Source organism: Staurois parvus, unplaced genomic scaffold (assembly GCF_062004578.1).
Source record: "Staurois parvus isolate SC_StPar_1 unplaced genomic scaffold, SC_StPar_1.0 ptg000225l, whole genome shotgun sequence".
In the NCBI taxonomy this organism is placed as follows: Eukaryota; Metazoa; Chordata; class Amphibia; order Anura; family Ranidae; genus Staurois; species Staurois parvus.
Genome location: NW_028318021.1, coordinates 4,384,450 through 4,399,701, shown reverse-complemented (window position 1 = coordinate 4,399,701; position 15,252 = coordinate 4,384,450). Strand labels below are relative to the sequence as shown.

General features: G+C 41.3%; 1 protein-coding gene across 5 annotated transcripts in view; it reads left to right on the top strand.

Moving 5' to 3' along the window:
- Positions 1-15,252, top strand: part of CALD1 (caldesmon 1) — a 229,284-nt gene that overhangs the window by 108,812 nt on the left and 105,220 nt on the right. For 4 of the 5 annotated variants that reach the window (XM_089679490.1, XM_089679491.1, XM_089679496.1 and 1 more), the window contains one exon: positions 8,951-9,050. In XM_089679490.1, coding sequence (XP_089535616.1) covers positions 8,980-9,050 — 71 coding nt within the window. In that variant the 5' untranslated portion in view covers positions 8,951-8,979. Of the gene's footprint in view, positions 1-3,308; positions 3,390-8,950; positions 9,051-15,252 lie in introns of those variants that run through there. The other variant, XM_089679492.1, reaches the window with a different exon arrangement.

The window sequence follows — 15,252 nt, the reverse complement described above, 5'->3', positions numbered from 1 at the left end:
TTTGGCTGTTGAAGGAAGCAGTCTTTTCACCAAAGGTCTGGAGGTTGGAACAATAATGAATGTCCACAGGCAACAGTGAGGCATGGTGGAGGTTCCTTGCATGTTTGAGGCTGCATTTCTGCAAATGGAGTTGGAGATTTGGTCAGGATCAATGTCTTCATGCTGAGATATACAGACAAATATTTATCTATCATGCCATACCATCAGGGAGGTGTGTGATTGGCCCCAAATTTATTCTGTAGCAGGACAACGGCCCCAAACATACAGCCAATCTTCAGTATAAAGAAGAACAATGAGCCCTGGAAGTGATGATTTGGCCCCCACAGAGCCCTGATCTTAACATCAAGTCGGTCTGGGATTACATGATGAGAAAGATAGATTTGAGGCAGCCTACATACACAGAAGATCTGTGGTTAGTTCTCCAAGATGTTTGGAACAACCTACCTGCTGAGTTCCTTCAAAAAGAGTGCAAATGTATTTAGAAGTATTGATGTTTTCAAGGCAAGGGTGGTCACACCAAATATTGATTTGATTTGGACTTCTCTTCTGTTTATTTACTTTTCATTTTGTTAATTGAGAAAAAATAAACTATTAACACTTCTTTTTCTGAAAGCTTAATTTACAATATTCATAACTGCCTAAAATGTTTGCACAGTATATACAGAATAATATACACACATATATATTTTAAATATAATAATATAATCAATGTTGTGTACATTTCCCAAGTAAAATAATTTACATTTTTTGTGAACTTGGGATTTTGCCCTTTTCTGTCTTCATAGAGTGTTCATTGTCAATTCACATTGTGTCTCTGGAATATATAATATCTTCTTTCCAGCAGCTTTCTCCATGTTTTGAAAAATATGTTTCTACTATTATATTATCCCTTGTCTGTTACTGAGGGATATTAAAAAATAATCCCAACAGAGAGATGTACAGCCCATTCAGACCTCTCTAATTCAGTGCGTTGCAGTAATGTGCACTCGATGTGTGTGAAAGCACACGTTACTGCAATACACCATGCTTGCACTAGTGTGTTATTAAATGTAATTGGAACTCAATGCACTCAGGCAATGCACCTCTGCCCATGTGTTGCTATGCACCAAAAAATCAAGGCAGTTCACTACCATGCTTTGTGATGCCCTGTGTTGGAAAAGTGCAGCACGTCCAATTTTCCGTTTCTGTGTGCTGGCAGTTAATTCAGAGAAATGGATTGTCTTAATGCAGCACACATAAACATTTATGCCTCGCATAATGCGCATTAATTCACCACAATAAACAAGAAATAATTAAATGAGCCCAAAAAAGTAGCTTGTTGTTTTTAGGGGGGAGGGGGGATACAGATTCTTTTATAGCTGTCTGGTCAGCCATTAGGGAGATTCCCATCCCTTCTTGTCATGGGGACCACTGTCTAGGGAACGGGAGTGAGTAGGACTCACTCAGCTAACAAGAATGCAATGAGAATAATACAGGACAAGATACTAACAATCCCTCACTTTAATAAAAATTGTTCTATGTATTCCCATTGGAGTGATCTCCTATCTCTTGCTAAGACAGGAAGTGAGGATATTTCTCCAAGGACACAAACAATAAAAAAAAACCTCCACTGGCTTCCCATTACCCAATGGATAAAATTCAAAACATTAACAATAACATATAAAGCCATTTATAACTCTGCCCCAAATTACATCTCCAATCTTGTCTCCAAATATCACCTAAACCTTACTCTCCGCTCCTCGCACGACCCCCTGCTCTCTAGCTCCCTTGTATCCTCTTCCTATGCTTGTCTCCAGGACTTCTCCAGAGCTTCCCCCATCCTCTGGAACTCTCTACTCCAATTTATCAGACTATCACCTACTCTGCTCACTTTTAGGTGATCTCTGAAAACCTATCTCTTCAGGGAAGAGATCCTGCCCTCAGCTAATAATGGAATCTTCTATTCCTCCTACCAGTCCATCCCCCACAGTTATTACCTTTTGTACCACTAGCCCCGCCCTCCTAGATTGTAAGCTCCAAGGAGCAGGTCCCTCCTAAACCTCCAATCAGTTCACATGGTGACAAGAAGGAGAAAGCAGAGTGACAGAGAGATGAGCTGATCAGTGTGCTGTTTCTCCTTTCACTGTCAAGTCACAGTAAGCCCTCATGCACACTGGACATTTTTACAGCGGCTGTTTTTGGCTTTTGACATTTTTTTCTACAGCCACTAAACCCCCCAGCATGTTATCCTATGTGTCCATGCACACATAGACTGTGGCTGGAAAAAAAAACGAGGACTAGTGGGTTTCTAGAGGAGTTTTTTAGCTGTAAAAATGCTCAAATGCTAACAAACGCGGTAAAACGCTGCAAACCGGTGTTTTTTGGATTTTTTTGACCAAAAACATTTTTCTTTTGGGTTAAAAAACACAAATGTGGGAAAATGCCGCTAATCGCGGCAAAATGCCATTAATCGCGGCAAAACGCAGCTAAACGCTAATGCAAAAACGCTATAAAAAGCTGAAAAACTCACTTTTTTAACGTGACTTTACACAGCTAACGTTACCAGCGTTATCAAAACAGTGTGCATGAGGGCTAAGGGGAGGATCCAGGAAGACCTGGGCTTGGAGGAAGTGGGATGAATGATGCTGGCCATTAGACTGTAGATATCTAACGACAGTAGTGCTGGGAAGTCTCTGGATGGAAGGTGAATATTGCAGCAAACGTTTTGTTATTTTATCTTTTAGTGGGTCATTCAATAATAGTAAATTGATACTTTTGGCTGGAGTTCATCATCCCCAGCCGGCCAATCATGACAACTGGAGACCCACCAGTGGTGGCTCCAGGGTAGAGCTTGCAGACATCATAATGCTGGAGCGAAGGAGAATATTTACAGACTTTGGTTCCGCTTCAAAGGGAAAAGAGGACTGTTTTCTTTTTAAATTAAAATCTCTGAAAATCTGCCTTTCCAAGTAATCCATCTATTAGCTAAATACATAATGGAAAGTGAAGGTAGAATTATAAGAAATGAGAGGAAGAGCATTTGGGGGAACCCAGCAGTCCAGCTGACTCAGCACTCAGAAAACTACAATTTCCAGCATACCGTTGGCTGGTACCTATTATAGATCCTCAGCAGCTGCAGCTGTGACTCGTCCAGCCTCTCTGCAAATCTTCACAGGATGCTGTATTGTAAACTGAATGCAGATCTGGCATTCAACATCCCAGTATAACCAATGACTGGAGAGTTTAGACAAACACAGGCAGGACAAAACTCTTTGCCTTTTCTGGTATCACTTCCACTTCATCCACACAGTGGAAGAGACAGACATTCGCTTTGATGTGCTGTGCAATATGTGACTGCGCCTGCACTCTAACCGTTGGATTAAATCACCAAACTGGACATCTAGAAGATAGTGAGTACATGGTGAAAACTGCTACCCTATTGCCAGGCTTGAATGAACACATTTTTTGTGTATATTCAGAAAGTGGAGATAGTAGTTAAAGCAAATCTAAAGCCCAAACTTTTTTTTTTTAACTTTTAGATATAGTAGTAAGATGTGGGGGTGGCACAGTAGCTTAATGGTTAGCCCCAATGCCTTTCAACTTGCTGGTTTGACGCTCAGCAAGGGCACTATCTACATGGAGTTTGCATGTTCTCCCTGTGTTTATGTGAATTCCCTTTGGGCACTTTCTCTTCTTCCCATGCTCCAGAGACATGCTGGTCAATTAACTGACTTGTCTAAATTGGTCCTAGTATGAGTGCACAGATTGGCTCCTTACATGTGTTATCACAATCTGAATGCCAGTCCTAAGCTAAGCAATCCAGGAGGGTTGAAAAAAGACCTGGCAATCTAACTTGTAGAACATTTACCAAGAAAATGCTGAGAAAGGCTTTTCGGCATGTCAGAAAAAAGTCCCCTGAGAGCTGGATCATAGAATCGATAAGAGAGGGATACAACTGATCAGAAATGTTTTGTACACACAGAAAGAGATAAGAACTTGTTTCTGTTTTTCCTGCTAACTGCTGGAAAATCCAGAATTTTTAGTTTTCTCCAGAAAAGGGATAAAAGCAAAATTGTCAAGTGGTGTCACTGGTTCTGGTGACAACTTCTTAAGAGGGAATTTCCCTGACTTTAGGAAGATTTCCCCTCCCTTCCTGTTGTGTCTTCAGGATGGGATGCAGATGCCAAAAAATCCCAGATGTTTGAACAATTTTCTACTGTATCCAAAATTAAAGAAAATCACGTCCATACTCTTTTTTTTTTTTCCAAGTGTGTGTAAATCCTGTCAATGTATTTCTCACGTTCGGTAACTATTGATCTTGCTGAACATGTTTTGCTATATCTGTGAAAAATACCTGTTTATCATGTCATAAATCCAGAGCTGTTCTGTGCACATTTCATGTGTTGTCAAGGAGAGTAGTTAACCCTCTGAGTTCTTATCTTGGGGCTACATAATGATCAGCTTTCACATTGTAGCGATCATACAGTGGGAGGGTTTAAGCAGTTAATTAAAAAAAAAAGCTGGGTAGGGCTGACACCACTCAGTCCACAAAATAGAACACAACAGGACTTAAAGGTTAAACAGGATCTTCGGTCTGTAGAAAAAAAATAAAAGTCAGCAGCTACAAATACTGTACAAATACTATTTTTAATAAAAGGATGCTTACTTGTCCGGGGATCCTGGGCCATTTCTTTTCTGGTCTTCAGCTCCCTGGCGCCGGCGTGTTCAGTTTGGGAAGCTAGCTGTGACTCTTTGCAGCTTCATAGCTGGCTCTTCACTGTCACGCTGCACTTTGTGAGTGGTCCTGCAGGCTCTTGGGACCTGAGCCATGTCTCAAGAGGTTTCGGGCAAGGAAGAGGAGGGTGGAACTTCAGATGGAGTCGCCTAGACAATTCCAGAGGAAATGGGAGCCCCAAAACTAGGTCCCTGCCAACTCCCCCCCCAATAATGTTAGATGAGGGGGAGGATTCCTAATAACGGAACTTCCCATTTAGTGTGAAGTTCCTCTTTAAGTACATTTTTGGCAGATCAACGGGTATTTTTCTGTACTTGCAGGGTCTTTAAAGCTGAACTCCAGGTATGATATTTATTGTATAGTTACACTTATCCACCTTGGTCCAGTTTGGACTAACGTATTAATATAATGCATATCTCATACTTGAGCGATCGCTGTAGACTACAGTGATGGCAACAATTTTCTGGGTCCTGTGCCAAGCGGCTTCCCTTCTGCATAGGAACCACGTACACATAGGATGCAGCTATCTCTGTCCCATGGAATTAGGTGAACCCAACCATAAGATCCCTCTTCCACCACCTTTACCAGTATTATGTCCACATTACATTATCCTCTACACAATTGAGCAATAATTACATCTCTTTTCCATTCTGTTACTGATTATGTTTATAGAATATTTAATAAAAAGAAGAAGGAAATGTACCCAGTGCCAAATTTACCATTAGGCACAACAGACGTAGGCCCACGGGTTGCAGCAGCAAAAGCTTTTTCCTATATAGTTATATTTTTTTTACTCATCAGCAGTAGGAATAGTCATCTTATATAACGTTATTACAAAATATTATTACTATATTCTAAGCCAGGATCAGGAAAACAAATACAGAAAAGAGGTAATCGAGAACAAAAGAGGTATTAAAAGTGGTGTGCCTATGGGCTGCAGTGATGGAAATCCTGCTTTGAATATATGGGTTTTATGAACAATTTTTAACTGAAGAACTGAATGGGACTGTAGAAGGAAATTGTAGGACATATGAGATTCACGTGTTTAGATTTATAAAAGGGTCCTTTGGCTTTTACAGTTGCTATACTGTACTGTTGAGAAGCCTTAATGTGAGAGTACAGGGATTGTATATACAATATATACACTGTATTGCCAAAAGTATTGGGACACCCCTCCAAATCATTGGATTCAGGTGTTCCAATCACCTCCATAGCCACAGGTGTATGAACTCAAGCACCTGAGCATGCAGACTGCTTCCACAAACATTTGTGAAAGAATGGGTCGCTCTCAGGAGCTCAGTGAATTCAAGTGTGGTAACGTGATAGGTTGCCACCTGTGCAAGTCCATCCTTGAAATTTCCTTGCTACTAAATATTCCACAGTCAACCTTTAGTGATATTGTAACAAAGTGGAAGCAACTGGGAACAACAGCAACAAAGTGGTAGGCCACGTAAAATGACAGAGTGGGGTCAGCACAAGCGCACAGTGCGGAGAAGTCGCTAACTGTCTGCAGAGTTAATAGCTAAAGACCTCCAAACTTCATGTGGTCTTCAGATTAGCACAACAGTGCCTAGAGAGCTTCATAGAATGGATCTCCATGGCCGAGCAGCTGCATCCAAGCCTTACATCACCAAGTGCAATGCAAAGCGTTGGATGAAGTGTTGTAAAGCATGCCGCCACTGGACTCTAGAGCAGTGGAGAAGTGTTCTCTGGAGCAACGAACAATCTGTCTAGCAATCCGATGGACGTGTCTGGGTTTGGCGCTTGCCAGGAAAACGGCACTTGCCTGACTGCATTTTGCCAAGTGTAAAATTTGGTGGAGGGGGGATTATGGTGTGGGGTTGTTTTTCAGGGGTTGGGCTTGACCCCTTAGTTCGAGAGAAGAGAATTCTAAAGGTATCAGCATTCCAAGATATTTTGGACTATTTCATGCTCCCAACTTGAGGGAAGAGTTTGGGGATGGCCCCTTCCTGTTCCAACATGACTGCGCACCAATGCACAAAGCAAGGCCCATAAAGACATGGATGAGCAAGTTTGGGGTGGAGAAACTTGACTGGCCTGCACAATCAACCCGATAGAACACCTTTGGGATGAATTAGAGGGGAGACTGTGAGCCAGGCCTTCTCGTCCAACATCAGTGCTTGACCTCACAAATGTGCTTCCCGAAGAATGGTCAAACTGAGTGAATAGACACACTACTAATCCTTGTGGACAGCTTTCCCAGAAGAGTTGAAGCTGTTATAGCTGCAAAGGGCGGGCCAGAGAGAGAGAATCCAGATTTTCTGTTTCAGGGTGGCTCCTTTCTCTTGCAGCATCCTAGAGAGCTACCCTTGCATTCAGGGACTAAAGTTTTTCTCCCTACATTGTATGCATGGTGGCCAAAACGCTTCAGCCAAAAACACCCCTATTGGCCGTTGGCAGATATGAAAATAAGCACCAATACAGGTGCCACCCGGCTGCTGCCACCTCTCGTTGTCACCTGCCCGCCGCTCACCACCGCCCGCCTGCCCCTGCCTTACCTGAGAAACCACCGAACGATCCTGAGGCTGGGCATAGAGATAAGTGAAGGAAATGGCCTCCACTCTATGACATCTCTATGCCCGTGGAGGACCAGAGCGATGTCACTTCCAATGTAAACAAGGCCATTTTTTTTAACAGCAGTTGATCAATGCTTTTTTGATCTAATGCTTTACATTGTAGAGGAGAGATGTGGGGTTTTTATTGACCCCATATCGCTCCATAAAGGGGACCTGTCACTATTTCTATCACAGGGGATGCATGCATTCCTTGTGATAGGAATAAAATTGATTACATTTTGTTTTTAAAGGGACAGTGTAAAAAACATATGTAAACGGTGCTCAAACCACACATGTGAGGTATCACCATGAACGTCAGAGCAAGAGCAATAAGTCTGGCACTATACCTCCTCTGTAACTTTACACTGGTAACCTGTAGAAATTTTTAGAGTCACTCATGTAGATTTTACCGTAGAAGTACCGTAATTTGAAGCCATTCCACGAGCGTGCGCAATAGTTAAAGAATGACATGTTGGGTAACTATTTACTCGCCGTAATGTCATCTTTCATATTTTACAAAAATATTGGGGTATATATTGTTTTTTTGATCAATAAAGTGTATTTTTTTCCAAAAAAATATATATTCATTTTTAAAAAAACCGCCCATTTCGGTTTTGCTTTTCAGTGCATCCTGAATTTTCGGTTTCATCACCAGAATTTTCATTTCAATGCACCACTAATAGAAACACAGAGATCCCATCACCACCACCCCAAAAAAAAACAAAAATAAAAATATAGAGACGCATAGACTAGGGTGGCAAGCAACTCCTCTGTTCCTCCCTTCTCCTCACCCTTTTCCGTTCCCCAGCCTAACAATCTGGCTGCACTGTCCATGGTTAACTCTTCACTGTGAAGACCAGAAGTTCGGGAAAGCAGCTGAAAAAAGCCAATGGACTAATACTAGTTTATCAGTTTTTGATACAGCATTCATAAATTAGAGCTAAAATAGTTTTCAATGCTTGCAAAATAAAGTAGTTTCAGTCTAGATTGCATGGACATCCGGTAATATAGCGCAAAAGATGAACGATGATGTACAATGTGCGGTAACCTATAGCAACCAATCTGATTCCAGTTTTCCAAAAAGATGATGCATGACTGGTTGCTGTGGGCTACAGCTTATTAATTTCTGCCTTATGGAGTAAGTATGATTGCATGGCATTTAGTCTAATGCAGTGTTTCTCAACTCCAGTCCTCATGGACCCCCAACAGGTCATGTTTTCAGGATTTCCCTCAGATGAAACAGCTGTGGTAATTACTAAGGCAGTGAAACTGATCAAATCACCTGTACAAAATAATGGAAATCCTGAAAACATGACCTGTTGGGGGTCCATGAGGACTTGAATTGAGAAACACTGGTCTAATGTAACACTTGCAATCCATTTGCTGGTGGTAACTTTCCAGCATCAGGATTGCTAGGAAGGCAAATAAAATATCTTCTTCTATTATGTTGCTCCCTTGCTGGCAGCACCAGCAGATTGTACAAAGGTCTGGCCAGCAGGGGAGCAAAGTTTTCTGTTAAATGATCCAGTTGCTGGCGAATTGGCACCAGTGATAGAAGCAATGGTCTGTCATGGGTACTAGGCTGTCCATTGGTGAAGTCTGATGCTAATGTTTAGTGAACATGAGTTTGTTCTAATGCCTTTTCATTTTCTCCTTTAAGATCCTAACTGACAATCTTGAGTGGCTACCATGGATGACTTTGAACGTCGCAGAGAACTCAGGAGACAGAAGCGTGAGGAGATGCGTGCGGAAGTGGAAAGGTAACGTGGTTTGGTGTTCGGTTGCCATGGCTCGTCATGTCAGAATTATGCTTTGAATGTTTGAATTGGAGGTTTCTCATGTCGGCCAGGCAGATACACTTGGCAAGCACACTTTCAACCCCGGGAACTCACCGGCCATGTTGTACATCCAAAAATGGTCATAAATAATGACAGGCCAGGCTTGCTGGAAGAGGGTCCAAATACGGTACGTCAAGAATGTGTTCTGAGCGAGGCCGCTATTTATAAACTCTTATTTGTGATGACATCATTTTTCTCTTATGGCTCCTTTTATTTCCTGAATATGCTGTGGTGAGGAAATATTGCACAAATCAAGTATAAAGGCAAACAGAGGAACTTCATTTTAAATATATATTTTTTTAATAACTTAATTTAAAAAAAACTCCACCAACCACTTTTTGCTTTCAAGCTGTCAATATTAACATAGCATCAATGCAATTTCATATCTCCATGTGGGAAACAAAGGAGACATTTTTTGTGGGGCCCCATGCTTCTACCAGTTAGGTACATGTAGAAGAATTAAAGCTGAATGCCAGCCATTTTAAATTTTACAGAATGAGGAGGATTTAAAATTTCTATTAGTTTTTATTTCTGTGTAGTACACCTTTGGGGAGACTCCATCCTCACTTTCTGCCCCTGTGACACTAGCACAGGAAATAAAGGGGTTGCACTTTGCAAAGTGAAGTTGCTCTAGAGATTAATAAATGAGCAGAAGCTCTGCTGGCTTCTATCGTTCAGTCATGTGCAAGCAAAAATGCTGTTTTTAATTTTTCGTCCACGTGATTGGATATTCTTTGCAAAGTGAAGCTTTACCTCATTTACTAAGCTCTGGAGCAACAACACTTGCAGAGTGCAACTGCACTTTGCAAAGTGCACAGTCTATTTGCCTTTAGTAAATCAATCCCAAAGGGTGCTGTTGTCACCAGACAGGTAGGCAGTAGCACTTCCTCAATATGGGTATTTTTGTCTTTATTTGCGCCCCTGTTTAGAAGATTTCCCATCACTCCCTTCCTGGTCTCACTATAATTTCTAGCTTGGTTCTTGTCCCACTTTGGGGTTTTGGTGATCCTAATCTTCTTGCTGCATCCTCTATGACTTAAAATAGGTTAAAGCCCAACTGAGCCTTCAGTTTCACTGAGCAAAATATATTCCCAGTGCATCAAAGCAAAAGATGTTCAATGCCTTACAGTTTATTTTTTTCCAAAGCAGCCATAGTCTGAGTAGAAAAACCTATCCTCTTCCAGCAAGTGCAGGGTGGGACCTTTCTGTTTGTGTGGAAACAGTGGTCTCTCTGCAGATGTACCACTCACCCCCTGCTGAGACAGACCAATAGCTATGCCATTAGCTGATTCTCCTGATTGGAGAGCCGTGGCTAAATAGAGCATGTATCGGACCTCTGCATTACAGCTTACCCACAGAAGACAAGGATCCCACCTTGCTAGCAGGGCATAGGCTTTTCTACTCAGGCTGTGGCTACTATAGAAAGAGACATTACAGCTTATCCACAGAAGATAAGGATCCCACCTTACTAGCAGGGCATAGGCATTTTCTTCTCAGGCTATGGCTGCTTTAGAAGGAAAACCAACTGTGGGACTTTTAAACACCTTTGGTTTTGGTGTACCTGAAATGTATCTCAATAATTTATACTGAACGTTCAATTGGGCTTTGAAATTTCACAGGGTGGTGCAAGGCCCCACCATATTGTATGTGGCAAATGTTTAAACCTAGGAAATCAAGTGCAGAGAGCCAGCGATCCCATCACTGGTGCCCATGAAATGCAAAAAAACATTGGGTGGTGTATCTCCCAAGAATCTGCCTAAAACTGACATTATGAGTGTGCTGATCCTTAATGGAGAGTCTGCAAGGCTAGTGAGGTTCAGTTATGAAATACAGTTTTAAAATGTAGGACTTGACGTTTTAAACAGGGAAAGAGAACTATATAGAGTTTTCACCCTCACTATTAAACATGATATATCGGGGGATCATTTGAGAGAATTTGCCTGTGAAACTAAACTATTCCTCATGCTCCTTCTCACACACGGCCACCTAGGAGATATTTTAGTCCCCATCCTGTATAGCAGAAATGACCTTCCAGCTTGATCTGTAATCCACAAATCCCACTTAAAAAGCTTCTTGGCATTCAGTATTTGTTGATTTTTCTGCTCGGCGATCCAAACTCTTGTGCAGCTGCAGACAGAATGGGCTTTCTGTAAATTCACTACTTCTACAGGGACTTATTAAACACTACAGCTCTTCTACAAGCTATATACAACTTATGCATTGTTTAATGATTAATAAAAAAATACAGATTTGCGGTCATAGGAATTTTATGTTCTTAACAAATAATAATAATCAGCTATTACAAAAAAGGATTTCTAGAAAAACTATTTAAAAAAATCTGTTTTAGCAAGTGCTCTTTGAGAGATATTCATGTAATACTGTCACATTCTTGTGCTGCTCTGTGTTTATTCAAGGCTATTTCATGGACAGATTTTCGGTGTGCTCTATGGGGGCTGTCGTTGTAACAGAGATCGATACTGAGGAGGGATAAGCTGTTGAGGAGTTATCACAGCATTTATAACCACTTAAGCTTCAGAAGGTTTTTTCCCCCTCCAAGATCCGGGCATTTTTTGCTATTCTGTGCTGAGCTACTTTAACTGTCAATTTCGCGGTCACGCAAATGAAATTTAAATAATTTTTTTCACAGAAATAGAGTTTTCTTTTTGTGATATTTGATCACCACTGGGTTTTTAATTTAGAAATGAAAAAAGACCGACAATTTTGAAAAAAAAAAGAAAAACATATCCAATAAAAAAAATCTAATTTCTTCATAAATTTGTATTAAGTGTATTCTGCTACATGTCTTTGGTAATAAAAAAAAGCCCAGTAAGTGTTTGGAGGGTGTACTGTCAAGTGAACGTATCCTCTCTCACAGCAAAACTATTGACCGAGAATGGGTGGTTATGCACAAAACAAATCAGGCTTTGGGTTATTGTACAAGGCTGCTAATCTACAATCTTTTTAAGCAATTGGAGCTGGAGGGGAAGGGTTTAATAAATTTACAGAAGGAGGTGAGCTTGGAGAAGACTTTAACTGCATGATTGTTTACTCTATAACCCAATAAGCTGTCAGGCTTTCAACAGAAAATAGTAGTCACATCCGTCTAGTAGAAGTCCAAAACTTATGTGGATACCCCTCCAAATTATTGAGCTCAGGTGTTTCCAGTGAAGAACACTGTTAATGCTTCAGTGTGCAAAGTCATTGTTAGCTATTGTGTGCTTCCAACCTTGATTAAGAGTTTGGCATGAATGTGTCCCTGTGCACAAAGCCAGCTCCATAAAGACATAGTTTGATGAGTTTGATGTGGAGGCACTCAAGTGGTCTTCACAAAGCTGACTTCAAACCTAGTGAAAAACCTTTGGTAATTACTGATTGTAAGCCAGGTATTTGCATTCTTGTTCAGTATTAGTACCTGGCCTCGTAAATACTCTTCTGGCTGAATGGACACAAATACCCCCAGACACACTCCAAAATCTTGTAGAAGGCCTTCCTAGAGTGGAAGTTTTGATAGCCACATATGGGGGACCAACTCCATTATAATGCCCATGGTTTTGGAAAGGGGTGGCCAATAGACTTATATAGGTATGATGATCAGATGTCCACAAGTTTCTGCCCATGTAGTTTAGCCTTGGTCTTATTCAATTCACATACTGTAAATTAATCAGATGCTGTTAGGCATGTGCATGCTTAAAACTGGCCAGCTCACATTTCAGCCTCTTCCTGTGAATCAGCCAAAATTCAAACCGTGGGTGGCCCTGCCAACACCAACAGGAGCTGGGTGGAAAAGAGTCAGCCGTACGGTTATTGCAGACAGTCAGCTGTAGTCATTGTTCAGGTATTCTGACAGCCACGGGTGCCGGCTGTCAGAATACAAAAGCCGGAAGCTGCAAATTCGTCCACCTATGCTGTGTGGCGTGGATAGGGGAATCTGGGCTGAATGTGAGAAATGTTTTGTGTATGGCCAGCTTTTGTCTCTTACATACCATAAGAAGGAAATGGGGAAAGAGATGAGGAGGATTGTATGGCGATATGGTTTACAGTGCACATAACATTCTGGTGCGTGGCTAGTCTGCAGTTATTCCAAAACAAGCAGACTTGACAGAAGACAGCACGGCGGGCTACTCTCAAATACTATAAAGGTAAACATTGAAGGAATTCAGTGTTTTATCTTGATTATGCTAAATGTTTTTTCAGAACCTTTAACGCTAGAGCTGTGCTAAAAAAAGGTTAGGTGAAACGCTCTTTCTTTCTTATTTAGACAGACTGTCCTGTTTAAAAAGCAATACATTTTTTGGCCAAGTAATGTTTGAAGATGAAAATTTAAACAGGAAATTGTCAGTAGTACAGAATAGATAAAACCCTGCAGAGAAAGCACAGCAGATTTAAAGTGGATGCATATTTTGAGTTCATTTTGCAAAGTTTACTTTGAAAAATATGTGTACTTTTACATAAAGTGCATCTACCCCCTATAGTAACCCATTCTTCCTTGCCCCAAATGTTGCTTCCCTGCATTGCATAGCCGCGTCCTGTTATGATGTTGTCAGAGATAAAGTAATTTGTTATTTTTAAAGGGTAGGATTACTTTCAGAAGAAAGTACACTTACCCACTCTGCATAGCTCTCTTAATCCTAACTACCCAGTCTCCCTTCCACTCTTCCTCAGCTCCTTAGTTAACTGAATGTGACAGCTGAAACCTTTGCCTTAATTGTATATACACCATAAGACCAAAAATGTTCAGATACATGACCAATATACTTAGAGAGGGGCTTGTTGAAATTACCTTTCCAAAACCATAGTTATTAATGTGAAGTTGAATCCCCCTTGGGGCTATAACAGCCTCCACTCTTTTAAAAAGGTTTTTTATAAGATTTTGTAGTGTATCTATGGGAATTTGTGTCCATTTAACCTAAAGAGCATTTGTGAAGTCAGGTACTGATATTGGATGAGACAACCTGGCTCTCACAGTCAATGTTCCAATTCACCCCAAAGATGTTCAGTAGGGTTGAGGATAAGGCGCTGTGCAGACTACTCAAGTTCCTCCATACCAAACCCATCAAACCATGACTTTATGGAGCTGGTTTTGTACACAGGGGCACAGTCATGCTGGAACAGAAAAGGACCATCCCCTACCACATTGCTAGAAGTGAACAATTGTCTAAAATGCCTTTGTTTGTGATAGTAATGCCAGTATCCTTCACTGGAAACACTTGAAATCTGTCTTTTAGAGAAATGTCCTCATCCATCTAGCTATATATAGTGTAAACCTCTATGGGACTGTCTCCTAAAATAGAAACACTTTCCTTTACTTCCCACTCTTCTCGGACTATAAGCTCTGTGTGATGACTTGGAGACTACACAGGGCAGAGGATTCTTTACCCAAGTTCATACAAAAGGCCAAGCATCGGCACTGCCAAATTAGAAAAAAGGGAATGAATCACATGCTCCTCTATACTGGGAAAATATTGGGTATTCACTTTGCTATTGACACCTGAGCAGAGAAGAAGACAGAAGGAAAGATGAACATGTGCAGCTGGAGAGGAGGCCAACCTCTTGCTTTGCAATGCATGGGTAACGCAAAGTCTACAAATACTCCCCTCTACTCCAGTGATACAATGTCCACAAGCTCCCTCACTGATGTTGATGTCTACTCACTGGCTTCTTCTGAGTGTGCGGTCTTTGGCTGTCTTAATTGGCTGGTGGGGGAATGACATAGTTCCCACACATGAGTACGGGGGTTTGTTCATTCCGGAACCTCTGGAACCATGGCATGCCAAAAATTACACTGAGCTGCACAAGCACATCTTCATGTACATTCCACAGAAGATATCAAACAGGCAGGTAAAGCTGTTTTATTGCAGATGTGATATCTATAATTTGTAAACAGATATATGTACATGAGGCAGTGCAAGAGATCACAGAGCTCCCCCTGACAATGCCTTGATCTGCTTATCTCTTCAGAGGGCGGAACCACCTTTGTGTAGTCAATGATCACATCTAGACTCTTCTTCCTGGACTAAGATGCTGTGTCAAAGATGACACACTCATGTAAACCCTGGGCCTGTTCCATTCTTAGCAGTTTCCAAAAATGTCTGACACACATCAGCCCCTGCTATACCCTCTCATC